The 25,018-nt window shown below is 67.3% G+C and overlaps 1 protein-coding gene across 1 annotated transcript; it reads right to left on the bottom strand.

The window, feature by feature from the left end:
- Positions 1 to 909: 909 nt before the first annotated feature.
- On the bottom strand, positions 910 to 24,331 carry MYO15A (myosin XVA). The gene is made up of 63 exons (XM_086622043.1): positions 20,585 to 24,331; positions 19,529 to 19,611; positions 19,232 to 19,295; positions 19,016 to 19,125; positions 18,707 to 18,781; positions 18,404 to 18,494; positions 17,847 to 17,950; positions 17,279 to 17,342; positions 17,092 to 17,205; positions 16,729 to 16,890; positions 16,520 to 16,633; positions 16,372 to 16,430; positions 15,963 to 16,086; positions 15,780 to 15,875; positions 15,574 to 15,705; positions 15,030 to 15,155; positions 14,738 to 14,815; positions 14,137 to 14,291; positions 13,959 to 14,004; positions 13,695 to 13,819; positions 13,356 to 13,473; positions 13,089 to 13,264; positions 12,935 to 13,019; positions 12,601 to 12,654; positions 12,327 to 12,408; positions 12,113 to 12,243; positions 11,373 to 11,468; positions 11,047 to 11,282; positions 10,525 to 10,703; positions 10,339 to 10,411; positions 9,963 to 10,154; positions 9,712 to 9,806; positions 9,538 to 9,629; positions 9,320 to 9,443; positions 9,108 to 9,169; positions 8,921 to 8,984; positions 8,670 to 8,808; positions 8,337 to 8,427; positions 8,155 to 8,251; positions 7,780 to 7,901; positions 7,587 to 7,646; positions 7,410 to 7,485; positions 6,957 to 7,072; positions 6,755 to 6,873; positions 6,530 to 6,671; positions 6,169 to 6,280; positions 5,947 to 6,021; positions 5,367 to 5,572; positions 5,162 to 5,295; positions 5,017 to 5,083; positions 4,780 to 4,852; positions 4,458 to 4,531; positions 4,290 to 4,372; positions 3,951 to 4,081; positions 3,735 to 3,829; positions 3,254 to 3,331; positions 2,907 to 3,003; positions 2,662 to 2,822; positions 2,431 to 2,564; positions 2,221 to 2,354; positions 1,582 to 1,715; positions 1,097 to 1,237; positions 910 to 1,011 (listed from the first exon to the last, which is right to left on the bottom strand). Exons 1-63 carry the CDS (start codon positions 24,329 to 24,331, stop codon positions 910 to 912), a joined length of 10,521 nt encoding a protein of 3,506 aa, XP_086478169.1.
- Positions 24,332 to 25,018: the final 687 nt, after the last annotated feature.

Below are 25,018 nucleotides of genomic sequence, written 5' to 3'. Positions count from 1 at the left end.
GGGGGAAGGGGGGGGCGCGGAGGGGGGATGGGGCAGCGGCGGCGGCCGGGGGGTCTCGCGCGGCCCTTCCCGCGGCGCGAGCGGCGCGCTACGTCACCAGGAGCCAGCCCGACATCCCGGATCGCCGCGGGGCCCGCCCACCGCGCCCGCCCCGCCCCGCCGCGCACGCGCCCCGCCACCACCCCCCCCCCACCCACGGCCCCGCCCCTCGGACGCACGTACGGCGACGCGGCGACCCCGCCCCGCCGGGCCGTCGCCACCTCCGCCCGCGCCTCGCGCCGTAACGGGTACCGGCAGCGCCGCGACGCCCCGCCCCGCCTCCGGCTCGGCGCTGATTGGCCGGGGGGGCAGGCGCGAGCGGCGCGAGCCAGCGGCTGATTGGGCGGTGCGGGGGGCCTAGCGGGAGCGGCGGCGGGGTTGGTAGGGTGGGGGGGTTAGTGAGCGGTTGGGGTGGCCGCCGAGGTGCCTGCGGGCGCGCGGCGCAGGGGCGCTACCGCCCCCTGGCGGGTGGGCGGAGCGGAACAGCCGGCCGGGAGTCACGCGGGGGCGCGCGCTCCCGGACGGGCTTCCCGAACACGATCCCGGGCTGCCGGCGGGGAGACGGGGATGGGGGGAAACTGAGGCACGGGGGGAAACTGAGGCACGGGGACGGGGGGAAACTGAGGCACGGGGATGGGGGAAACTGAGGCACGGGGACGGGGGGAAACTGAGGCACGGGGGGCAGCACCTTTTTCCCCCCCAGCAGCGAGCGCAGCACAAAACCATCGAGGCCGAGTCGGGCCGGGCTGACGGGCGTGTATAAACCCCAAGAACGACAGTGAGGCGCGAGCAGCACGGAGGGGCCGGCAGCCACCGGCTGGACTGGGGCCCCCCCCGGGGTGGATGTGTCCTGTGCCCCCCGCGGCGGGCTCAGAGCAGGGTGATCTCGCTGGGCGGCAGCGTCAGCCTCTTCTCCCGGGCTCCCAGCAGCCTCTCCATGTGCGCGGCCACCACGCGGCACAGCTCCAGGCCCTGCCGAGGCGGGACACGTTGGCACCACGGGAGCCCCAGCAGAGCCCCCCCGGACCCCCTGTCCCCCTCCCCGGGTGTCCCCTACCTGCTCCAGCTGCAGCTGGGTGATGCCCTGCGCCAGGAGGTCGCCCAGCGTGATCTCCACGTAGGGGTAGCTGGATCCGGCCGTCGGCCGCTGCGTCCGTGTCGACTGGATCTCCTTGAGCGAGAACTTGGCGATGGGCTCCTGGGGGGGACAGGGGGGTGGCCCACACGCCCTGGGGACCTGGGAACCCCACCGAGGGGACCAAGGACTGGAGCGGGTGCGGACAGGGGCAGGACGGAGGGTGCCAGCGATGCAGCCTCCGCACAGGGTGGGCACGGGCAGACCTGGCCTGCTGGGGCCAAACCCGGGGTCCCTGTCTGCTTCGGAGAGGGACATCACCCCAACCTGCCTCCATATCTAACAGTGCTGCCGGGCTCTGTCCCTGCAGCAGGAGCAGCTGGGCAGGAGCATGGCTTCCCCTGGCCAGGTGGTGCCCACGGGACCCTGTGCCCCTGCCCCAGCTCCCCCCCGCAACCCCCACCTACGTGGGTCTCCTTGCTGAGGAAGTTGAGGCCATTCTGGTTGACGGCCAGGATGCAGGGCGAGACGATGGCGTTGTTGCTGCAGCTCTGGATGTAGAAGAAGGACGAGCCGAACATGGGGTAGGCGCTCAGCAGCCCTGTGGGGTGGAGGATGAGGTATCAGCGCCCACTTCCACCCCCTCCTGCCATGGCCCTGGGGTGGTTCGCACCCACAGGAGCTCTGCTGAGGGTCCCAGCCAGCCCCATGCCTGGCAGGAGCTGGGTCGGCTGCCAGAGCCTTGGCACTTGTTCAGGCTCTGGATCAGGAGCAGTATTGGACCCAGGAGCAGCAAAGGTGCTCTGGTGCAGCCTGCAGGGAAAGCAGGTGGCCGGGCACGGGTCCTGGGAGCAGCCTGCCCTTCCCTGCCACTGTGGTCCTGCCCCACACAAGCAGCATCTGTCCCACATTCTCCCATGGAGGAGCCACCCAGCAGCATTACATCCTGGGCAGCATCTCATCCTCGTTAGCATTGCATCCCCAACATCATCGCATCCTTGTTAGCATTGCATCCCCATCAGCATTGCATCCTCATTAGCATTGCATCCCTGGCAGAGTTGCATTGCGACTTCCCCATCCCATGTCTCCATCCCATTCCTGCTCACCCAGGACCTGTGCCCTGGCCTGGTGGGCGCTGAGCGCCTGGGCTTGCTGCATGTGCTGGGTCACCATGTGGAGCCAGGATTGGACCTTAAGCAGGCGGAAAAGCTGCGGGGGGACGTAGTCTTGCACCTCCCGCCTGCAGGGAGCTGGAGGTTAGGGCCAGTGCTGGCCAGCGGGTCCCACACCCGTGCCCGTGCTGCCCCGGGGCGTACGCGGTGGGGAGGTGGTGGCGGTCCTTGGCTCGGTGCTGGAGGGCGGCCAGCTTGGCCACGTGCGGGAAGTGCTGCTCTCCCGGCCTCGCGGGCGGCAGGACGGTGAACAGTCCCTTGAGGTAGTCGGGAAGCACCTGGGGGGGACAGAGGCAGGGACACGGCTCGGAGACCAGGGACGCTGCGGGGTACATGGGATGGTGGCCCCAGGGGAGCCCGGTGGGGTGGCCCAACCTGGTTGTAGTGGACGGTGACGTAGAGCTCGTTGTCGAACTTGAGGGGCTGGCTCCAGACCACGCGGCGGCACCAGAAGGTGTAACTGGTGTCCTGGTGCTCGGTCTCGGCGGCCACATCCAGGACGTACTCCCGGCGGGTCAGCGGTCGCACGCTCTGCCCTGCACCGCCCCGGGAGCCTGAGCGTGGCCGCCGCGGTGGCACCCGCCAGCGGCACGGCCATCCCATCCCTGCCAGCCCCTCACCTCCGTCGGTCACCACGAAGAGGATGTACTCGTCGAAAGCCTCCGGCTGTTGCAGCCCCATCTCGCAGCACAGCTCCTCAATCACATCCAGAGCCACCTGGGCACGGGGACAGGCAGCTGGGGCGCTGCCACGTCCCCCTGCCACGCTCAGGGCCACCAACGGGTCCTGCGTTGAGGCTCGTCCCATGCGGCTTCCCAGGGAAGGGATCTCCCTTTCCCGGAGAACAAAGTCCTCCAGCTTGGGGACAGCTGAGGGGTGCAGCCCTTCCCAGCATCCGCACCCTTGGGGTGCCCACAACCAGGGCATCACCATGAGCCCAGGGCGCGCCGAGCCGCTTGCGACTCACCGAGCACGTCTTGATCTTGAGGTGCCTCTCGATGCCTCCGGGCAGGAGGAAGAGCTGGCGCTTGGCACTGCGTCCAGCCTGTGTGGGGGGGCACGGTGGGGTGCAGGGGGGCCCTTCGCACAGCAGACCCCATGGGACACCCCAAATCCCCAAGCTATCCCGCAGGGACCATCCCATGGGGATCATCCTGTATCTTGCCCATCCTGCCAGGGTGAGCCATCATGTCCCCCTACCCCACATGCACGTCCTTGCTGGGAACCCCTGAAAGCTCAGGGCACCCCCAAAGCGGTGTCCCTGGACAGCAGCCCCCCACAAAGGACTGGGCTCCCTGTGCCAGTGAGGGGCCATCGGCTCAGCCCCAGGGCAGAGTCTGGGGGGGATCCTGAGCCCATGGAGGGGATTCCGAACCCCTGGTAGGAATCTCAAGCTGATACCAGCTCTGCCCCACGCCCCACAGGCACCCATGAGCACCCGGTCTCACCACCATGGCCTTGAGCTCCATGCTGCTGGGGAAGAGGCTGCGGCCGCCGAACTGCAGGGTTTTCCGCAGGTTCTGCTCGCAGGCTTTGGCGATGCCTGGCGGGGACGGGGAGCGGGGTGAAGGATGGGGGTCAGCCACATCTCCGGAGCCCCTTGACACCCCTGGGTGTCCTTCCCCGCCATGCACCCAGCACCCTGGGGCATGCACAGCCCCTACCATGGAAAGGCAGCTCCAGGTGGGTGCTCGCATCCTGCAGGAAGGCCAGGAGGAAGGGCTGGAGCACCTCGGAGCACTTGTGGTAGGCAGCGAGGATGTAGAGCAGCCTCCAGCCCTTCTGGCAGCTGTCCCTGGGGGGAAGAGCTGAGGCTGAGCCGTTGGGGAGGGCGAGGGTGCCCGCAGCAGCTGCCATGGCACCTACCACCCTGGGGAGCAGCACAGCCCGCTGCAAGGATGGGGTCCCTGGGTGTACCCCCGACACTGGGGTGGCTCAGCCCAGCTGGGGACACGTGTTCCTAGTGCCAGCCTCTGCTGGATGACACGGGTGCAGGGACTCACGGCTTGGAGCTGGTGTTGTTGGTGATCTGCTTGATGATCTGGCAGTACAGCTCATCCCGCAGGGCCTCGTGCTCCGCGCACAGCTGGGGGACAGGCACGGCTCGCTCTGCAGCTGGGGACATCCCCAGCTGCCACCCCCGGGACTCGCCGCCTCCGCGGGGGATTTACCTTGAGGATGGTGCAGACGGCGTCCAGCTCCGTCTGCCCCCGCAGAGGGTGGTCACCCATGAACTTCATCACGGCTGGGGACAACAAAGCCACATGGTGACACAGCTGACCCCATCCCTTCCCTGGGGACATGGTCCCCTGGGCATGGCCGACATCCCAGGCTCCCAAACCACAACCCACAGGGCAGCAGGGGTGAGGAGCTATACCCCCCGACGAGGCCACCCCATCTGCCCAGCCTGGTCTTAACCCCACCCTCGTCTGAGGATGGGGCTGAGGACGGCCCATGGGGTGGGGAGACAGGGCGGTCGTGCCCCCCGCCTACCTTGGAAAGCCTCGGCGGCCAGTTTGCTGATGCCACCATCCACGAATTCAATGAGTGACTCCTGGATGGGGGTCTGGGGGGAGAGAGTCAGCTCCCAGGAGCAGCCAGAGGGGTGGGCTGGGTGTTGGGGTGGCATTCGGGGAGCTCCCACGCACGCTGAGACCTCGGGGGGGGGGGGGGAGTTACCCATAGGTGACAGCGGGCAAGTGCACCCCAAGACACCCCGCTTCTCCGTACCTTGGTGAACGTCAGCATCTCCAGCACACGAGGCACATCCCTCGTGGCCTTCATCCCACAGGATTCCCTGGGAGAGGGACAAGGGAGCAGGTGGGCACAGGTGTCACCACTGCGGGGTGTCCCCATCCCACCGCCGGGCACTCACGTGGTCCCATGCCGCGCCGCGCGGAAATACCGCCGGGCGAAGGCCAGCATGGGGCAGGTCCCTGTGCCGTCCCCGACCCACTTGCCACTGTCACCCTCCAAACCCTCCACGAAGGTGGTGCTGGCTGGGGACGCCTGCGGAGCAGGGTGGTGGGCACCGGGCACAGCTGGCACTGCATCAGTGCCAGCCCTGGGCCAGCACCCACCTCAGTTTTCCGTTCCAGCTTCTGGGCCACAGCAGCAGAAGCCACGGCCACAGCCACGGCTGCCGAAGCTGCCACCTTGCCCTGCTTGTCCCTGGGCTCCTCTTTCCTCTCGGCTGGCAAATGGACGAAGTCGGGGGCCGCGACGGGCTGGACGTACTCGGTGGGGAAGAGCCCTGACCTGCCGTGGATGGCCCCAAACTTCCACCCTGTGCCAGGCAGATGGTGGGTATGGACCTGGGCTGGCCCCAAAGAGCCTCTTCCTGCTGCCTCCTGCACCCCAAGCCCTTTCCAGGGAGTCTGGCCGCGGGTTTTGGCTGGAAACGGCTGTGGTTTGGCATTGCTGAGGGTAAAGGCACAGACCAGGAGCCACAGGGATGTGGGGCAGCAGACGGTGCCACCCAGGGTGAGAACCACAGGGGAGCATCCCCCTGCATCGGGTCAATGCCAAAAAGAGCCCAAACCATCCTGCTGAGGGGTGGCAGAGGCAGGACCCTGCCCCATGCCCCAGCCCCAGGAGAAGACAGGGCTCAGGACAGTGTACGCACACCCAGGACACGCACGGGGACAGCAGGGCACCCACCAAAATCCTGGGTGCCCGTCTTCAGCTCCTCCAGGTACATCACCTTCTTGCGGACCACGCAGCCATAGTAGTGGTCTGCGGGGACATCATGGGGACACGGGGTGTCACGGCATGCGAGGCCAGGGCACGGACACCTCTGGGGCTGGTGAAGTCATCAGTCCTGCTGCCCCCATGCCCCCCATCGAGGGTGTTTCAGCGTGGTGGGCTGTTGGGGCTGCTCACCTCTCTCAGGGCGCCCCGGCGGCTGCAGGCGGATGATGTCTCCTTTGTGGAAGCTGAGCTGGTCCCTGTCCTCCGGGCTGTAGTTCCTCACGGCCACCACGTACTGGGAGTCCTGGGCACATTGGGGGCTGGCATAGCGCGAGCACGCAGCACATCCACATCCCACCCAGCACAAGGTCTTCAAGCACCCACAGCCACAGAACCACCACTCCAGGGTGCCACCCCACCCACACCCCCCCAGCCCCAGGCATGGTCCCATTTGCAGGGTGCCATCCTCTGTCCACTCTGGCCCTCCAAACGTGGGCACGCAGGCAGGGTCCAGCCCCCAGGACATGCCCCCCAGCCCCGTGGCAGCCCCCACCTTCCTGAGCTCCGTGATGAAGTGGTCAACCATGGCCTTGACCTGGGGGGCTCTGGGGGAGAAGAGGATGAGCTTCTCGCTGCGCAGGTTGAACTCCAGCATGTTCCTGGACGGGGTGGTCACGAAGAGCACGTCGGCGTAGCTGGGGCAGGGCGAGGGGAGGCTGAAACACCCGGCACCCATGGCCCCCATCCCACCCCGGCCACCTGGGCTCCTTGGCATTACCTGTACGCCCGCAGCACCCGCAGCTGCTCCCCAGGGACATTGGTGCCCTTCACCAGCCGCAGCAGCTTGATGCCGGCGTGAGACACGGCCAGGATCTGCACGCCCGTCCCCACGCTGCCCTGCGGGCCCCGACACCACCTCAGCCGGGGCCGCAGACTGCCGCCCTCGTCTCCCCCAACCCACCTCGCCACCGGACCCTCACCGTGGCGGGGAAGAGACGGGAGAAATACACCTCGCAGCCGTCGCGGGCCGCGGCGATGATCTCCCTTTTGACGCTCTCCGTGGCCACGGGGCTGAAAGAATCCAGCTTGTTTTCCGCTGTGGGGAGAAATATCCCATAGTGAGTGTGTCCCCTCCACCCCGGGGAGGATCCGGATGCAGGGTTCCCAACCAGAGCCGGGATGCTCATCCCCTGCCCCAGCCTGGCACCCCGTAATGCAGGAGGGCTGGCTGAGACCTGACACAACTCGTGACTTTGTGGAGCACTAAACCGCAGGGAGCTCCTTGCATTTGGAGGCGAAACGACCCCGGCTTTAAGCAGAGCCAGTTGGAGATGCCCCGGCGATGAGGATGGGGACCGGAGTGGCTGGGTGTGACCCCCCAGGTGTGACCCCCCCCCAAGCCGGGGGACGCGGCAGGTGTGGGCGAGGGTTACCGAATAGGGATTTCAAGCGGATCCGTTCCTCCTGGCTGATCCGGATGCAGGTGTCGGAGAGCGTGTCGTTGAAGATCTGGGGAAGGCCATGAGCAGCAGCGGGGCAGCTGAGGCGGGGGGACACCCCACCTCCCGGGGGATCCCCAGGGCGGCTGCGGGGCCAGCCCGGTGCCTCACCTGCCGGAAGATGAGGTCGAGCAGCAGCGGGTTGTTGACGCTCTCCTTGGGGTAAAAAACCTGCCAGGAGGGAGAGCAGCCCAGCTCGCCATTGTCGCCCACCCCCAGTGCCCAGGGCTCGGCGAAAAGCCCACTTTAGCGCGTAGCTTTTCCATGCCAGCCTGTGCCCATGTCCCCACTCCTGTCCCTGCACCTCCTTGCGGATGTATATTTTCCAGGGCACGTTGTGGTAGGTGTAGAAGTCCTCGCTGCAGCTCCGGTGCAGCTGGGTCTGGACCTGCTGCCCCTCGGACGGGAGCTCCCGCGAGACGGAGACTGCGAAGGGACGGAAAGCTCTGCATGTCCCTGGGGGGACCACTGAGAGCCCCTCTCTACCCAGGGAAACTGAGGCACACGGGCCAGCTGTGGGGCAGGGAGGGCTTAGCCGGGCACAGCAGCTATCCCATGAGGATGCTGTAGAGCTGGACCTGTGCCCACCCGCACCAGGCAACACCCAGTGTCACCGAGGAGGACGAGGTGCCCCACTCCACCCCGACCACCCCAGTGCCACAGCTCTGCCCTGCGATACCTGGGGGTCGGGTGGCTGCCGGACGCCCTGTCGGTGCTCGCAGCTGGTACCTGCTGGTGGTGACGGGTTTCACCGCAGCCACCATCTCCTTGGGCCCCTGCGAGGTGGAGCGGGCTGCGGTCAGGGCCGGCAGCTCCCCCAGCCCAGCACAGGGGGCACCACGGGGGTGGCCGCATCTGTACCGCAGCCACTGGCACCTGGGCTGCTGAGAGCTGCTCCTTCAGGATCTGCATGGCTTCCTCGTGGGGGTCCAGCTTCTTCCCAAAGAGCTTGCTGTGGAGACAGCACCCCACATCACCTGCACCCTGGCATTACCAGCACCCTGGAATCACCTGCACCCCGGCATTGCCCGTACCCCGGCATTGCCCGTACCCCGGCATCATCTGCACCCTGGCATCACCTGTACGCCGGCATCACCAGCACCGTGGCATCACCTGTACCCTGGCATCGCCTGTACCCTGGCATCAGGGCTGACACATGTACCCACATGGTCGGCTTGGGGCTGGGGTGGGTACCTGGGGGGCTGGGAGCCGCGCGGGGCCGGCTGGCACTGCCGGATGATGTTGCGGATGTCGTGCGTTGGCCGTGGGATGTGCTCCGAGTTGAGCCGGGAATGTCGCACCAGATCATCCGGCCACCGCTGGCCCACAGGTGCTGCAGGGCCAAGCACGTGGCTCAGGAGGAGTCCAGGCATCACCTTCACACTTGGGGCACAGCTCAGTGCCACAAGCCCCCATTGCCACCCCATGGCACCGGTACCCCTTACCAGCTTTCCGCAAGTAGGGCCGGGGCTGGGGGCCGCGGGCTGGCGTCACCGCTGTGGCTCTGCCCTGCGAGGGACACCGCGCCGTGAGCAGCCGGCACCCCACCAGCTGCCCCCGTCCCTGGGGAGCCACCCAGGACAGCTGCCTGGCAGTGACCCCTCCCAGTGCCCCTGTCCCTGCCCCACTGACCGGGGACCCAGGCGGCTGGCTGGCATCTGCCCGGTGCTGCGGGGACGCGGCTGGTTCCGCACCTGCGATGGTGAAGGGGGAGAGCTCAGCATCCTGCAGCCCCGTAACAGGGCTGTGGGCGTGGGGATGTCCCCACACCAGGAGCCAGGGATCAAGTAGGGAAACTGAGGCAGGGAGCTGGATCGGGATGCAGGAGTGCTCGGGGTGCTCACTCCTCGGCTGACGCGTCTCCGGGGGCACGGGGGGTTCGCTCCGCTCGGCACCGCCGCCATCCCCCCCTCCTGCACCACCTCCTCCCTTCATCCTCTGCGAGACGGCGGCCGGCTTCTCCAGCTCCTGGGGAGCAGGCGTCAGGGGACGGAGGCCAAGCCGCCTGCACCCCCAAAATGCCGGACCCCCTCTGCCTTGGGCAGGGGGACGCGTCTCTCACCCCATTGCCATAGGAGAGCACGGGGTCAAAGAGGCTGTCCAGGTACCGATCCAGACCCTTCTGGCTCCGGGGCTCCCCAGGTTCCCCGTCTGCTGGGGGACGAGGAGGGATGAGCCGCTGGTGGCAGTTTCACCGGCACGGCGCCATCAGCAGCTCTGGGGGCTGATGCCCTACCGTGGGGGGAATATGCCTCCGTGGATGGCAGCGTGGGGGCTTTCACAGCTGGGGGAGGAGGCACATCATCCAAATCCAAGCCGTGTCCCAGCACCCTGCAGAGAGGGAGAACGTGTTCATCCCGTGCCCACTGGGTGCCAGATTCCCACCCAGGACCCTGACCCACGCCTCTGCCGGCACCCCTCCAGCGCCGCTCCAGCATTTCCCCACGAGCCCCACGGTGGGGGATCCATCCCTGTCCGGGTACCTACGCCCGGCTGTCCCCGCCGCGGCTCTCAGCCCCCTCCCATGCGACGAGGAAGCCGGACTTCTGCTTGGGGAAGCCCCGGAGCAGCTCAAGGTCAGAGATGAGGTCCAGAACATAGTCATGGCCGGCCAGCTCAGCCCACTGGGCACCTGCTTTCATGGCGACGGACCAGCCGCGCCAGCCCTCTGCCAGCCCCCTGCCAACAGCAGGACGCTGGGGACAGGCACGGGCTGCCAGCAGTGCCCCGGCTCTGTGGGGGCATCCTGCCCACAAGCTGGGCATTCCAGCTCCCACGTCCTGGGGTCATCCAAAATGGCTCCAGGGTGATGCTGTGCCCTGTGCTCACCCCACTGGGTGGGGGGTGCCCAGGCAGCAGGTACCTGTGCTTCAAGACATCCCCTGCCAGGTCCTCGCCTGTGCTCCAGGAGTGGACGGGGCAGGAAAACTGGTCTCCTGGGGAGGGGCGGGCAGTGAGTGGATCGTGCCGGCCCCCTCCTGCCCGTGACGATGGCAGGGTGGTCAAGCCGGGCCCGACCCTCCCCACCATCGTGCCCCTGGCCCCGCACCGTTGAAGCAGTGGAGGTCGAGTGCCATGCTGGCTTGCTGCCGGTTCGCCGTCCACTCCAGCAGCGAGGGTGGGTAGGTGCGGGCGGCCGCCGCACCCAGCTGCGACTGCGCCATGGCGTGCATCAGCTTGCGCTGGCACACCGGCTTGTAGCCGGCAAAGGCGTAGTCAGAGACAAACCTGCGGGAAGGGGGGATGCTGCAGGAGGGATCTGGGCAGCATCCTGGGCACATACGCCAAGCTGGCCAGAGGGGTCCTGGAGGGACCTGAGCACAATCCCCAGGCATGTGTACCAAGCTGGCCCTGGGGACCACGGAGGGACCTCAGAGCATTCCCAGAGGGACCTGGGCAGCATCCTGGGCGCATGTGCCAGGCTGGCCCAAAGGATGCTGGAGGGACCTGGGCAGCATCCTGGGCACCTGGAGAGCCCCCGGAGAGTCCCGGCAGTGTCTGCCGGCACATGTACCAGGCTGTCCCCAAGGATCCCAGCCAGCCCCAGTCCCCAGCCCCAGCCCCAGCTCACTTGAGCAGGTACTTGTCGAAGGCGGCGGAGGGGGGGAAAGCGCTGAGGCAGGTGGCCAGCAGCAGCCAGCCCCGCTCCTCGTTGTTGACGTTGGTGTTACGCCAGACCTGGTTGGCAGCTTGTGCCAGGAGCTCGTCCCGCAGCCCCGGCGCCGACAGCCCCTTCTGGACGATGTAGTTGCCGAAGAGGGTCTCCTGCGGGCCGCCCAGCCCCGGGTCCCCCATGAACCGCAGGATCTGCCATGGGGACAGCCAGGTCCTCCCTCCGGCCCCGGGCAAGGAGCGGGCAGGGGACCACGGTGCTGGATCCCACGTTGTCCTGCCTACCAGCTGAAAGAGGCTGAGCGCCTCGTGGCACAGCTCCTCATCCAGCCGGGTGAGGGGGGTCACCAGCGGGGCCGTCAGCATCCCGAACGCCGGCTCCTGCGGTGACACCCACACCCGTGGCTACCCGGGCCCTGGGGACAGCCCCAGAGCACGAGGGGCCGGCCCCACGGCGCTGAGCGTGGTGGCGATGCTGGATGGGGACTACAGGGCTGTGAAGGGGCTGGGGTGCAGGATCCGGCCCCAGCGCTGTTGTTTGGGATGCCAGGGACTGGGAAACACATGGCGAAAATAGGGGCCAAGGAGGAGGAAGGGGGCAAAGCGCCTGGGAATGGGGCTGGGGTCCCGGGGGCAAAGCGACCTGGTCTCCCGCCCCAGCGTTTCCGGATCCGCCCCGCGTCGGGCGTCCAGGAGGGCTCGGCGGGTCTCTCTCCGATAACCTCAGCGGGGGTCCCCCCGGCCTCTGGAGACGACAGGAACCCACAGGGAGGGAAGGAGGCCACCGCCGGCTCCCCGCAGCACCGCAGCCGCCCCGGATCCGGCCCCTCTCACGCCCCGTGGCATCCCCAGGACCGAAGCCGGGGCGAAGCCCGGTTGGATGGTGCAGGGAGCCGCCGGGCAGAGCCGCCGCGGGGACCCTGAACCTAACCGCTCAGCCACGACCCGGGCGCCGAGGACTCCCCGAAAGCCGGCTGCCCGCCGGGACAGGCTCCCCGCCACCGGGGCCGCGGCGCCCGCCTTACCTGGAAGTGGCCCCGCACGTACTTGGCCATGGGGTAGTCGTTGATGTCGAGTGGGAGGGTGAGTTGGGAGTCGGGCTGCAGCACCGGTGGCGGCACCAGGACCACGCAGCCGGCGTTCACCTCCCGGGCAGCTACAGCACATGGGGCGGCTACGGCACAGCCCCAGCAATGGGGACAAGGGACTGGGAACAGTGCCGGCACAGGACCTGCTCACCTGCAGCAGCCTCCAGCAGCCCCATCAGCTCAGCTGGGATCTCCAAGTGGGTGACGTCCACCACCTCCCTCCTCGTCAGCTCCTGCCGGTGCAGCGCAGGGATGCACCCGCTCGCCACGCTGCTCCCTGCCCCAGCACCCATGGGTGCCCTGGCCAGCAGCGTGGGGATGGGCGAGCACGTGGAGGGGACGAGGGCACAGCCACGCGGGTTGCACGGTTGCACGTGCATCACACATGTGCATTCCTCCAGTGCCGCACGCCAGCACCCCGTTACCTGCTTCATCCTCTCCTTCTCTTCCTCCGCCCGACGGCGGGCATCCTCCTTCCTCTGCAAGCAGAGCAGCCGCGCTAAGCCCTCGCAGGGATGGAGGGAGACACGGAGGCAGCGTGACCCCTTGGGGTGCCATCACCCCGCCAGCATCACCGGGCTTTTACCCTGAAGAGGCACTGCCCATGCCCCACAGAGCGTCGAGGAGGCGGTGGGGATGGAGCCGGGGGACTCAGGATTTGGGGATGCCACTGTGCCCTCCCCGGACCCACCACCAAGCATGCAGCAGGCTGGGACCAGGTGCCCAGGACCCCCCCAGGATGCACCAGCCCCACTTTACCTTGAGGTATCGCCGGCGGTTGACGTAGATGTGTACCAGCGACCTGAACTTGATGAGCGTGTGCCGCATGCGCCGGTACCGCTGCCTGCAGGAAGGCACCCATCACCCTCTGCCACCCACCAGCACCCACCCGCCACTGCCCTGACACCCCCACCTGGCCAGGTAGCCCCGTGCCCGGCTCTGCAGAAGGACAATCTTTCGGCGCAGGGAGCGGAAGCGTCTCTTGATGAAGAAGGTGCGAGCGTAGCGCTGGAGCGTCAGCGCGGCCAGGTGATGGGCACGGGCTCGCTTGCTCTCCAGCGCCTGGTACAGCTGCTCCTTCAGGAAGAGCTGGGGAAAGGGGAGATGCCGTGAGCTCCCCCAGCCTCGGCCGCCTTTTCCTGGGCATTGCCGGAGCTGAGCCCCCGGCCCGGGACAGTACCTTGCTGACACCGACGTAGTACATGCTGGGGCTGACGGGGCAGAGGTTCCTCAGCATCTCCACGCAGTTGGCCCCGTTGGGAATGACGTTGGACCACATGTCGACGAGGCAGCGGTACCTGGGTGAACCCGCGACACCGTCAGCGTGCCAGACTCCACTGGGACACTGGCACAGACCATCCCCGTGGCGATGAGCGCCAGCTTCTCCCAGTGCTGTCCACCGAAGAGTGGGGCTGCCAGCTCCCACTGTGGGGGAACCCCTGGGCCAAATGCTGCCCCAAAACGCTTTGTGGTCTCCCCTCGCCGGGACAGTGGCACCCGACCCACAGCCCCCAGGCACCTGTCGATGAAGACGAGGAAGGGGATGCGGATGGGGAAGCCCTCCTTGCGAATGCGGATGGTCTCCAGGATCCCCGAGTACCGCAGTTGGCTGCTGACCACGTCGGCTTCGAAGAGCCCCGGCTCCTGCGGGGGGAAGATGGGGAGAAGGCTCGGTAGCCACACGGACACACCCCCACCCACCATGCGCCCACCACGCTCCAGCATCATCCCCCAGGCAGCACTGGCATCGCTGCAGGCAGGAAAGCCCTGGGCCAGCTCTCACCTTCTTGTTGTTGGGTTTGAGGCAGCGCACGAAGAAGGGGTTGCACCTGCGTTGGAGAGACCCTGTTGGCCATGGGGACTGGGGACGAAGCCAGCCTGGCCACCCTGGCTGTCACCATGCTCCCACCAGCCCGGTGCGTGGCCAGGCTGCCTGCCCTGCCCACCCTGCCTGCCCTGACCTCTCCATCTTTTCCACTAGGTCCAGGAGGGACTGCTGGAACCGGGCGGCCACTGTGGGGGCCTTGTACCGCCGCGTCCTGGTGCTGCTTCTCCTGACCAGGCTCCTCTGCCGGGCCATCACCTGGGCATGGCCGAAGAAGAGGTTGGCCACCACCTTGGGGAGACAGGAAGGGTTAGGGAGGAGGGAGGTGGCTGGGATGGCACAGCTCTCCTGGCTCCTCTTCCCAGCCCAGCCACTGCTTTTTTTGCCCAGCCCTGAGTAAGTCACATCCCCTATTTGTGGCTGGGTTCCCCAGATGGGGATGGGGATGAAGATGATGGAGATGGACATGGACATGGACATGGACACGGAGATGGGGACGTGCAAGAGCAGCCCACGTGCTCATTTGTGCCAATGCTGGAGGGGGTCGAAGCCCAGAGAACCCTGTGGGAAGAAGGCACAGGGTGGAGCTGGAGGCATCCTCTGCTCCTGGTCTTCCTGGGCTTTACCAGCCATGGGGACACATGCTTGGGAACATGAGAAGTGATGTGTATGGAAGGGGGCTATCCGTGCTCAGCGTCCCCCCAGCGTCACAGAGCTAGGGCCGGGCAGGGCCCTACCTTGGTCCTGCTGCTGATAAACAGGTCCAGCACATCTTGTCGGACCTGATCGTAGTTTTTATCCAAAAACTTGTGAACCTGGCAAAGAGTAAAACCTTGCGGTGAGGAGCCTGCTGCCATGGCAGGGGAAGGTGAGGAGCTCCAGGCCAGGATATCGTGAGTGGGGAGCTGGTCTCAGCCTCCAGCCAGAACCCCTGGGCTGCTCCTCACCCTCCTGGTGCAGGATCAGCCCCATAAACCTCCTCTTTAACCCTCCTTAAAACCCCAGCCTGAGCCTCCCACCACTGCGCACCTGGTAGGTCACTTTGCCCGCGTAGTGCTTGATGGTGAACTCAGGCAGCGGCATCTTCGGCTTCGTGTACAGCGGGTTCGTCCCGTGGTGGTAGTGACACTTCTGGAGGAAGGTGTGGTCGGTGGCCTGGGGATGGACGCAGGGGTGAGACGCAGCTCGGGCAGTTTGGCAGCCCCGGGGACAACCAGCCAGACCCTGCTCTCAGCTCTGCCACCGAGCAGTCGTGTGGTCACGGGCATCTGCTGCTCTGTGCCTCAGTTTCCCCATTGGCAGAGAGGGTGCAACCACCCTTCTCTCTTTTATAGGGCAGCTGGGAGGGGGTTTTCAGTAATTCCTACAAAAGCAAGTCCTCTGGGGGAACTTGCTCCAGTGACACCAACCTGGGACCTTCCAGGGCTTGTCCAGCCTGGAGAAACCCGGGGGGTCTCCCAGGTTGTCCAGGACAGCTGAGGAGCGGAGCAGCCCTGGGCCATGGTGTCACCCCAGGAATGGTGACCACCCGGTGCTGCCAACCTCACCATCTTGGCATCAGGCAGCCCCTCACCTGGGGGAAGCAGCTCTGGTCATCGAGGATCCGGAGGATGCCGTAGGGCTTCTGGGAGATGAGGTCGATGCAGGGCTGGTTGTCGCTGAAGGGGATCTCCTTCCACTCAATCTGCTCCCGGAGATACTCCTCCTGTGGGGTCAGCACTCCGTCAGCCCCGTGCCCCTGGCACTGCAGTGGTGCTCGGCACGGGGCAGAGCCAGCACCTGCTCCTCCTGGAAGACGATCTTGTTGAAGAAGAACTGCAGGTACTCGTTGGCGTAGTTGATGCACAGTTGCTCGAAGCTGTTGAAGTTGAGGTCCTGCAAGAAGGAAGGTCCAAAGCACCTGAGACCTCACAGCCCCGGGGCTGCGGCCAGGGAGACGGAGCTGGGAGGGATCCTGCTCACCTCGAAGCCGTAGATGTCCAGGATGGCGATGGAGAGGGCCTCCTGCCGCGGGTACACCAGCTTGTTGATGCGGTCCGTGAGCCAGCCGAAGAGCAGGGAGTAGAGGGTCTTGGCAATGGCATCCCTGGGAAGGGGACAGACGAGCAGAACGCTGGCACGACACGACGTGGCACGACACAACACGGCACAATGTGGCACACACCCTCACCACCACAGCCAGCACCTATCACAGCCTCATGTCACGACGGGGCAGCCCTTGGGACTGCAGTTTTAATCACCAAAAAGCCTAACCTGCACTGGGGGACCCGACTGTCCCCTTTCCCAGCCCGGCACCTCACCTCCCGCCCCGTCCCTGGGGGGACCAGACTCCTCCGTGCCCCCATGCAGCACAGCCCCCCCTTCCCCCTACCTGGCATCCACGGCACTTTCGACGGTCAGGGGGGTAAAAATCTTCTCCCGCAATGTTTCCTGGTTGGGATGGACAAAACCAACAGCGCAATGGAGTCTTAGCCACACCAGCCGTGGTCCCCCCCTCCCTGTGACCCCCCCACGCTCACCGTCACCTTGAAGGTGATGGCTTTCTGCAGGCCCTCGGGGGACACCTGCAGCAGCTCAGCCACGGTCCGGATCTCCGTGGCGCTCACCACTGTGGCGACCTCCTGGCAGTCGGTCTGTGGGACACGGTGGGATGCAGTGACCCCCCCTCCATCCTCTGCCGCATCCCGAATCAGACCTGAGGAGCGTGGCTTGGCTCTGCTTCGGGTACCTCGTATTTTTCGAAGTAGACGTTGCCCAGGTGGAGGACGGAGGAGAGGACGCGGAAGATGCTGTTCTGCTCTTCCACGCTGAAGCTCAGCACCTCCATGGTGTTGAGCAGACGACGGAAATCCTCTGCGTCGTTCTTGCCGGGGATCTCGCAGTTCCCACCCTGGCACAGACCCCTCGATGCCATCAGTGGGTCCCGGAGCGGGGGGCAGCACCCAGGGGTGGGGGGGACAACACCCTGCCCTGAGCACCCTCTCCATCCGCACACCAAATCCAGGAGGACTCAGGAACCCGCCGGCATTGCAGGCTCAGCCAGCCCCCCACAAAGCAGGTGGCACAGGAGGGTCGAGCAGGGGTACAGTACCTGGTTCAGGTAGTAGTAGGTCTCGGCGCCCTGCAGGCAGTACCGCTGGCGTTGCTGGGCGGGCAGCCCTGCCAGCATCTCGTAGAAGATGTGGTAGTTGCGTTCACTCTTGGCCTGGGGAGCAGAGGACCAAGCTGGGGTGGGGGCAGCCGAGGTGGGGCAGAGCCCAGGACCCCTCACCACCCACCTGGAAGACCACGCGGGACTTCTCCAGCAGGTACTGTGAGGTTATGGCACCGCAGATGGAGCCGCTGCAGGGGCGAGAGTGGGCACCCGGCTGGCAACCTCGGGCGGGCAGGCGGTGTGCATCCCCCCGTGGCACCCACCCCTGCCCCGATGCTGCCCCTGGCACATGGGGAGTCGGTGCCGGTCCCCAGGTGCCCTCCATCAGGGATGGGTGGGCTGGGAGAGGTGCTCGCACCCAGCGCCCGAGCGAGGGCTGGAGCTGCAACACCCCAGGGTGATACCCCGCAGCCCACGTCGGGATCGGCGGGGCTGAGGGAGGGTGGGATGAGCCGTGGAGACGGGAACGGGGACTGGGAGCGGTCAGGGTGCCAGCCCAGGGGACAGCATCCCTGCCCCCACCCCAGGGACAGCAAACACTGCCTGTCTTCAGGGGACCCTCTCCCCAAAAGCGTCCCTTCCCAGAGCCAAGGGGCAGCGGGGCTGGGGCTGGGTTGGGCACCCCCAGGGCAGGGGGGGACATACAGGGGGTGGGGTTCGACTGTGTGCAGGCATTGCTCAGCATTACTTACTCTTCCAGAAAGATTTCCACAAATTTCCCAAACCTGCTGGAATTGTCATTCCTCACGGTTTTGGCGTTGCCGAAGGATTCCAGCAAGGGGGTCGCCTCCAGGATCTGCCGCAGCGATGGAGAGAGCCGTGGGGTCAGCCCGGGCACCCTGACACACCACGGGTTGCCCCCACATCTGGGGGAGCCCCCTTGTCACCACCCCACCCTCCCTGCCACCTCCTGCCCTATGGGTGCCAAAATTCCAGGTGTGCACCACGGCTGGGTTGTATGAGGATGCGGGAGAGCACAAGGACCCCATGCACGACCGTGCACCGAGCTCCGGCGTTCCACCCCCGCCATCCCCCGCAGCCGGGGTGACGTGGCAGAGATGCCACCACGATGCTCAGTCCCCTTGAACCATCCCGACCTGCGCATCCCCCCCAGTACCTCTATCTGCCGTGGTCCAGGTGGAAGCGTGGGGACAAGGAGAGAGCGGTGGAGCCGTGAGCTGGGGGTGGAGGAGAGCGCAGGGAGGTGGGACAAGGGATAGGACGGGGTGTCCCCAGGGCAGCACCCTACCTGCGGGGCAGTGCTGCGTTTCTGGCTGACGGCTGCCAGGTAGCGCAGGATCAGTTTGGTGGCTTCGGTCTTCCCCGAGCCGCTCTCCCCACTGAAACATGGAAAGGGGGGACACGGCCGGGGCCGTCAGCAGTGGAGTGGGTGGCGAGGGGGTGCGCCCATCCCAAATGCACCCAGCGCCCCATCCCCAGAGCCACTCGTGGCCCCAGGGCCGGGCCAGGCTGGTGGCAGCACCCCAGCAATTAGGGCAGCGCTGATTAGGGGCCACCCCGGGGTTCGTGCCGGGGGACAGCTGTGTCCCACCTGATGACGATACACTGGTTGTGTTTGGCATCCATCACTTTGGAGTAGGCGACGTTCGCGATGGCAAAGAGGTGCCTGGGGTAGGGGGGAAGCAGAGGTGGGGGGTGTGGTGCCGTGTCACCCCGGCACAGGGCCCCCCCGCTGCACCCCAAGCAGCCCCACACATGGATACTGCTGCTCCACCCTGCGACCGAGGGTCCTTGGGGGCCTGGGACCACCCAGGGGCTGCTGTAGGACCCAGGGGCGGGTGAGGGCGGGTAGGAGCACCCCTGTCCCCCGCAGGGTGTTCAGGGACAGCCTGGTACTCACGGCGGGTTCTCGCCCAGTGCTCTGCCCTCGTACTGCAGCACCTGCTCCGTCCCGTAGATGTTGCAGAGCCGGTAGGGGTTCACCGACACCAGGATGCTGCCGATGTAGGTCTGCGGGAGAGGGAGGCGTGGGGCTGCGGGCGCTCGGAGAGAGATGACCCCCCTGAAGACCCCACACTCAGGATCTTTGGGGGACACCATGGGTTCCTAAGCTTACGTAGATGAGCTGGCGCTCAAACCGAGTCCGGATGTTGCTCAGCACCGCGGCCTCCTGCAGGTCCCTGGTGTGGAGCAGAGGCTGCATTAGCGGGTGGTGGGGGGACAGGAGGTGTCTGCTGTCCCCACGTGTGTCCCCAGCATCCCCAGCCCCGGGAGGCTGGAGCAGATCCCGTGTCGGAAGGGGATGGGCTGGGGAGCAGCGGGGGCCGTGGGGTGCTTGGAGCGGGGGTTGCAGCCCTGTTGGCCGCCGTGGTGCTGGGTCACAGTGGGTGGCGAAGGGGATGGGGACACTCACTCCAGCTGGGTCATGTCCTCCAGCCCGTCCTCCTCCTGCGGCTCCTGGTACCGCACGATGGGCAGGCTGCACAGCGACTGCATCTGCATGGAGTGACCCAGCCCGGCTCTGTCACTGCAGGACATGCCGACCCCCTCCAGCATCCCACCCAGCCACCACCACCATCCCAAAACCACCATCGGTGACCCCAGACCAGGGAGCCCACAGCTGGTGACACCAGGGACCCCGACCAAACACCCCACGGCACCAAAACAGGTCCCTGGCAAGAGCGTTGCATGTTGAGGGAGAGCAGCAGGGCTGGAAATGGGACCACGGGGCCACCAAGGTGTCCCTGGGGACCATCCCAGAACAGGCTGGTCCTGGAGAGCCCCAGTCCCACTCACCAAGGGCAAGCAGGAACAAGTGGAGATGGCTCTGCCACCCCCACAACACCCCACGGTTCACCCATACCCCCACGGGGGCTGTGAGGGGTGAGCGACGGAGACCCCTGGGCAGGGTGGCACCTCCAGAGAGGATGGAAGGAGGCTGTGGTGGGGGCTGAGCCACTGGGCTGGGGATGCTCCCCATGGCCGTGCCCCACAGCCATGCACAGAGGTGACACGGAGTAGGTGACATGGAGTGGGTGACACGTAGCGGGTGACAGCAGGAGCTCGCGCTGGCGGCCGGCCAGGCGGCGGGCAGGAAAGTGGACACCCGCCGGGTCACCATGTCACCCGTGCCCGTCCCAGCCCGAGATCGGGTCTCAGCATTTCCATACGCAAGAGTCAGGTGTCCCCGAGGGGGCCGTGCACGGGGGTGGGGGGACACGCAACGGGCGATGACCGCCCCCCCTCCAGCCTTCTCCATGCATCAGGACCCCCGCCAGCACCCAGTGCACCCATACCCGCTTCCCCCCCACCCTGAGCACTGCAAACCCCCAGCACCGGTGGCTTCGTGCCCCGGTGAGCCAGCAGCCATCTCATCACGCCACCCCATCACCGGTCCCTCCGGCTGCCGGCTAGCCCCCCAGCTTCAACCCACCGCCGGCACCCATGGCGAGCTCCCCACCGGCGTTACCTTGCTGCGCCAGGGCTGCTTGGTGCCCAGGTACCCGTCCGCCCAGGGGTGCCTGTCCCGCCAGCCGGCGGCCGGTGAGCACTGGCTCAGGTATCGGGTGATGTCGGCTCCTCGCTGGCTCGCCCACCGCCGGCCACGCTGGGTGGGCTGCCGGGGGAGACCCTGCTCGGCCGTCCAGGCGTCGGGCATCTCCCGCACCCGCACGACGTGCTGCGTGGACCAGTGCTGCTTGTACATGCGGGATGCCCGCCGGAAGGAGCCCAACCTCTGCACCTGCGGCGTCACCACCGCGTAGCGCCCCGCGCCCTCCTCCCTGGCCGCCCCATCGCCCTCGATGGCCTCCGCTGGCCCTGGGGCACGAGCGCTGCGGCGGGGGGCTGCCGGCGAGCCGGGGGCTCGGCCGCGGGGTGCCGGAGAAGAGGCGTGACGCTGCGGTGAGGGGCTCCGGTCGCCACGTGGGACGGAGGGGAGGACGGGGCGCCCAGTGTCGGCCCAGCCCTGGCGCCCCGCCGGTGGGCTCGGTGATCTGCGGGTGCTCCCATCGCGCCGGGATGGGCGTCGGGGGGAAGAGGGTGAGCGGGAGGGGGGACGGCAGGCGGGCGGTGGGGATGAGGGGGTTTCAGTGGGGGCCATGCTCCCCACGAGCAGCGATGCCAGGGACTGCCCCACGGAGCGCCCTGGGGAGGGGCTGCGGCCCCCTGCTTCGGCTGGGGGGGAGCGAGGGGCCATGCCAGCGAGGGGCTGCCCAATGCGCTGGATGAAGGTTTTGGGGGTGCCAGGAGCAGGGCTGGGTGGGGGGGGCACTCTGGTGAGACTCCGCACGGCACCCTGCCATGGGGGCAGCTCCTCGTCCCAGGAGGGGCCAGGGGGGGCAAGGCAGCGGCTGCCAGGGCGGGAGGTTGGTGCCAGGAAGGGGGTCCGCTGCAGCGGCTTCACAGCCTTGGTGGGGGGCTCAGGAAGCCGGGGCCAGGCTTGGGGGAGCGGCAGCCCAGGGGGGCTGCTCCGCCGCGACGGCCGTGGGGACAAGGGTCTCCTTGACCCCACCGTGGGCACCCCCAAATGCCTCCCTGCCAGCCCGGGTGAGCGGGGGGCAGCCGGCGGTGGGGCAGGGGGCTCAGGGCTGAACCGCCGCAGGCTGGCCCCGAGGGAGGGGGATCGCTGCGGGCCCTCGCCCCGTACGCTGCCATGGCGCTGCTGGGCTGGCGGCGGCGATGGCGGGTGCCCAGGGTTGGCGAAGGGGTTCCGGAGCGATGGCCGCCGCGCAGCCCCCGGCTCTCGGGGAGGGGGCTGCCCCCAGGGACCCGCCGGTGGGGAAGGGTCTCTGACCGGAGATGCTCGTGGTGGGGGGTCCCGGCCCCCCGAGCCGGCACTCTCCATCCCTGCCAGCCTGCGGCTGGAGCGTCTGTAAGAGGGCTGGGGGGTGCGGGGGTCCCGGAATCCCCCTGCGCCCCGCGGCGGGCGGCTGGGGGGCTGCGAGAGGGAGCGCTGGAGGAACTGCCCCAGTGGGCTCCCGCACGCCCGCGCTGCCGAAACCCGGCGTCCCGGTGATGCCGTAGGGCCGACGGCTGCCGGTGGTGGTGGCGGCGGCTCGTACTCATCGTAGTCATCGTCGTCGCGGGCACTGGGCAGGTGGGGGGATGGCGGGAGGGTGACGTCCAGGCGGTCCCTGCCGAAAAGCTTCACCTGGGGCCGGGGGAAGAGCCTGAATTTCCTATTGAGGGAGAGCTTGGAGGAGAGCGTCTCCCGCATGCCGCGGAGCGAGGAGGCGCTGAGGATGGAGAAGGGGTACTCCCCTTCCTCCTCCTCCTCCTCCTCTTCCTCCCACTCCTCGGGCTCCTCAGCCTCAGCGATCTCCTCCAGGGCCAGGGCGTAGGGGTTGCAGGAGGACTGGGCGTGCGGCGCCCACCCCCCCTCGCTGTACTGGATGCGGTGCTGGGGGTACTCGCCCCCAGGGTACCCCCCGGCGAGGGGCTCCTCAAAGTCCTCGTAGGGGTCCCCCCTGTAGCCGAAGGGCCCCGCTGCCTCCTCGCCATACTCTGGGTCGCTGCTGTAAGGGTCATAGAGGGTGAGGGGGGACCCGGCGCCAAACGGCCCCTCGTCCTCGAGCTCTGCGTAGCCGTAGGGGTGCCCCGGCGGGTCACCCTCCTCCCAAACCCCGCCGTAGAAGCCGTACTCCTCCGCCTCGTAGCCGGGGTAGTCGGTGTAGGGGGTCGGCACCGTGTCCTCGAAGTCGTACCCCGCTGGGTAGGATGGGGTTTGGATGTAGCCTTCCTCCTCCTCCGTATAGCCATGGCGGGGGCCATAGGCTCCATCCTCCTCCTCCTCAGTGTACCCATGCCAGGGGCCATAGGCTCCAGCCTCCTCAGCGTAGCCACGCTGAGGGCTGTAGGCTCCATCCTCCTCCCTGCCGTAGCCACGCCGGGAGCCATAGGCTCCGTCTTCCTTCTTGGCACAGCCACGGCGGGAGCCATAAGCTCCATCCTCCTCCTTGGTGTAGCCATGGCGGGAGCTGTAGGCTCCATCCTCCTCCTTGGCATAGCCACGCCGGTGGCTGTAGGCTCCATCCTCCTCCTCGGCCCACCCGTAGTGCGGCACTGACGGCTCCGCAGGCGCGCGCCGGGAGCACCGCCGGGACGGGCGCCGCACCGTGCTGCCGTGCCTCTCCTGGCTGTGCCGCGCGGCGCCGGAGGCCGACAGCCCACCGCCGCCGGGGATCCGCTTCATGTTGGCCCGGTGCCTGAGGATCTCGTCTTCCGCGGGGAACGGCAGCTTCTTGGCACCGATACGGGAGAGCCAGGCCGCGTCGGCCGCCCGGCCGCCCCCCGCCAGCCGCCCACGCCGGGAGAGCACCTTCCTGGCCAGCCAGCCCGTGGCGGCGGCCGCCTTGCTCAGCACCTGCGCCCGCGGCTTGAATTTCCTTTCCGGGCGCCGGCGGAAGAGGGACGCTCCATCCTCGGCCGCCTGCCCGCCCCGTCGCAGCAGCAGGAAGGACGGCTTCGCCGGCGGGGAGCTGCTGGCCGCCTCCTTCCTCTTCTTGCCCACGCGCTTGAAGCGGACCATGAGGTTGGAGGTGGATTTGAGCACCGCCTTGTTCTTCTTCTTCTTCCTCCTCTTGGTGCTGTGCTTGTGCAGCCCCCAGAAGAAGCGGGACGTGTTCTTGAACTGCCCCTTCTTGGGCCGAGGCAGCCCCAGCTTCTTGAAGCCCAAGAAGAGCTTGGAGGTGCTGCGGAGGTTCTGCTTCACTCGGACCTTCGGCGCCACCGACGTCTCCTCCTCCTCGGCCGGGCTGGGCTCTGTGGATGCTTTGGACTGAGCCTTGGCCTCCGCGCCCTTGGCGCCTTTCTTCTTCTTGGCGTTGTCGGCCGCCAGCCCCATCACCAGCTTGGAAGTGCCCTTCAGGTTCTTCTTGGCCGGCGCGGCATCGCTCTCGCCCTCCTCCTCCTCCGGCTCCACCTGCGCCTTCTTCCCCCGGCCCGGCTTCTTCGCCACCACCCCCTTGAGCATCCCTTTCTTCTCCTTCCCTTTCCCCTTCTTGGGCTCCTCCAGAGCCTCCTCCTCCTCGTCCTTCTCCTCCTCCACCGCCTCCGGCTCCTCGCTCTCCTCCGCCTTCAGCAGCTCCACGTCTGAGGTCTCCTCCGACTCGCTGGGCACCTCCTTCTTGCCCTTCTTGCCATCCTTTCCTTTCCCTTTGCCCCCCTTCCCCTTGGCGTCCGCATCCTTTTTGGGCTCCCCCTTCTTGCCGACCATCCCGGCGGTGGTGGGAGCTCATGCTCTGGCCCCGGTGGGGCCCTGGGAGACAATTCCCCGTGCCGGCACGAGACGGCTCCTGGCAAACCGTCCAGCTCCCGACCCCACAGCCTGCCCCGGGAGGATATTTACCTGCGCCCGGTTTCGGCAAGGCACGTGCCCATGCGTGGCTCCCTCGGCCGCCGGTGGCCCCTCGCTTGGCATGGCGCTGGGGCGGCGGGACGGCAGCCCCGGCACAGCCCGGTGGGAGCTGCCTCCTGCCTCCAGCGGTGCCCAGCGAGTTGGGCAGCGCGGTGCTGGCAGCTGGGCTTCGGCTGTAACCCAACCGCCGGGGCTTGCGGCGGCATGAATAATGTACGGGATGCGCCGCTCCGGCCCCGAGACTTTTCCGAAGGAGCAGGAAAGGGCCCCCGCGGCGCGTGCAGGGGAGTGCCTGGACCGCACTGCAGGGATCATCTGCCAGCGGGATGCTGCCGGGGATGGCACAGTCACCACCCCAAAACTGGACCCTGCCACCTCTCCACACCTTGGAGCTCCCTGGGGAACCAGCCTCTTCCTCGGGGCAGCATGGAGGAGGATGAAGCCCAGGGACCCGTTTGGCCCTATAAAGCCAAACCACAGCACCAAGAGAGAGGAGACAATTCCGCAGAGCCCAAGGCACACGCCGCCCCAGCACTGGGAGCATGG

Source organism: Tauraco erythrolophus, chromosome 17 (assembly GCF_009769465.1).
Source record: "Tauraco erythrolophus isolate bTauEry1 chromosome 17, bTauEry1.pri, whole genome shotgun sequence".
NCBI classification, from domain to species: domain Eukaryota; kingdom Metazoa; phylum Chordata; class Aves; order Musophagiformes; family Musophagidae; genus Tauraco; species Tauraco erythrolophus.
The sequence above is the reverse complement of the archived record's forward strand: the minus strand, read 5'-3'. Positions and strand labels throughout refer to the sequence as shown.

Excerpts from the sequence above, each read along its gene's own strand:
- MYO15A (XM_086622043.1), bottom strand. The coding sequence starts at position 24,331 with ATGGTCGGCAAGAAGGGGGAGCCCAAAAAGGATGCGGACGCCAAGGGG. Across the intron at positions 7,486-7,586 it reads TCGACCTCATCTTCCGGCAG|ATCTTCAACGACACGCTCTC; the intron begins GTGAGGCACCGG and ends GGCCTTCCCCAG. Across the intron at positions 6,022-6,168 it reads GCCGGGGCGCCCTGAGAGAG|ACCACTACTATGGCTGCGTG; the intron begins GTGAGCAGCCCC and ends ATGTCCCCGCAG.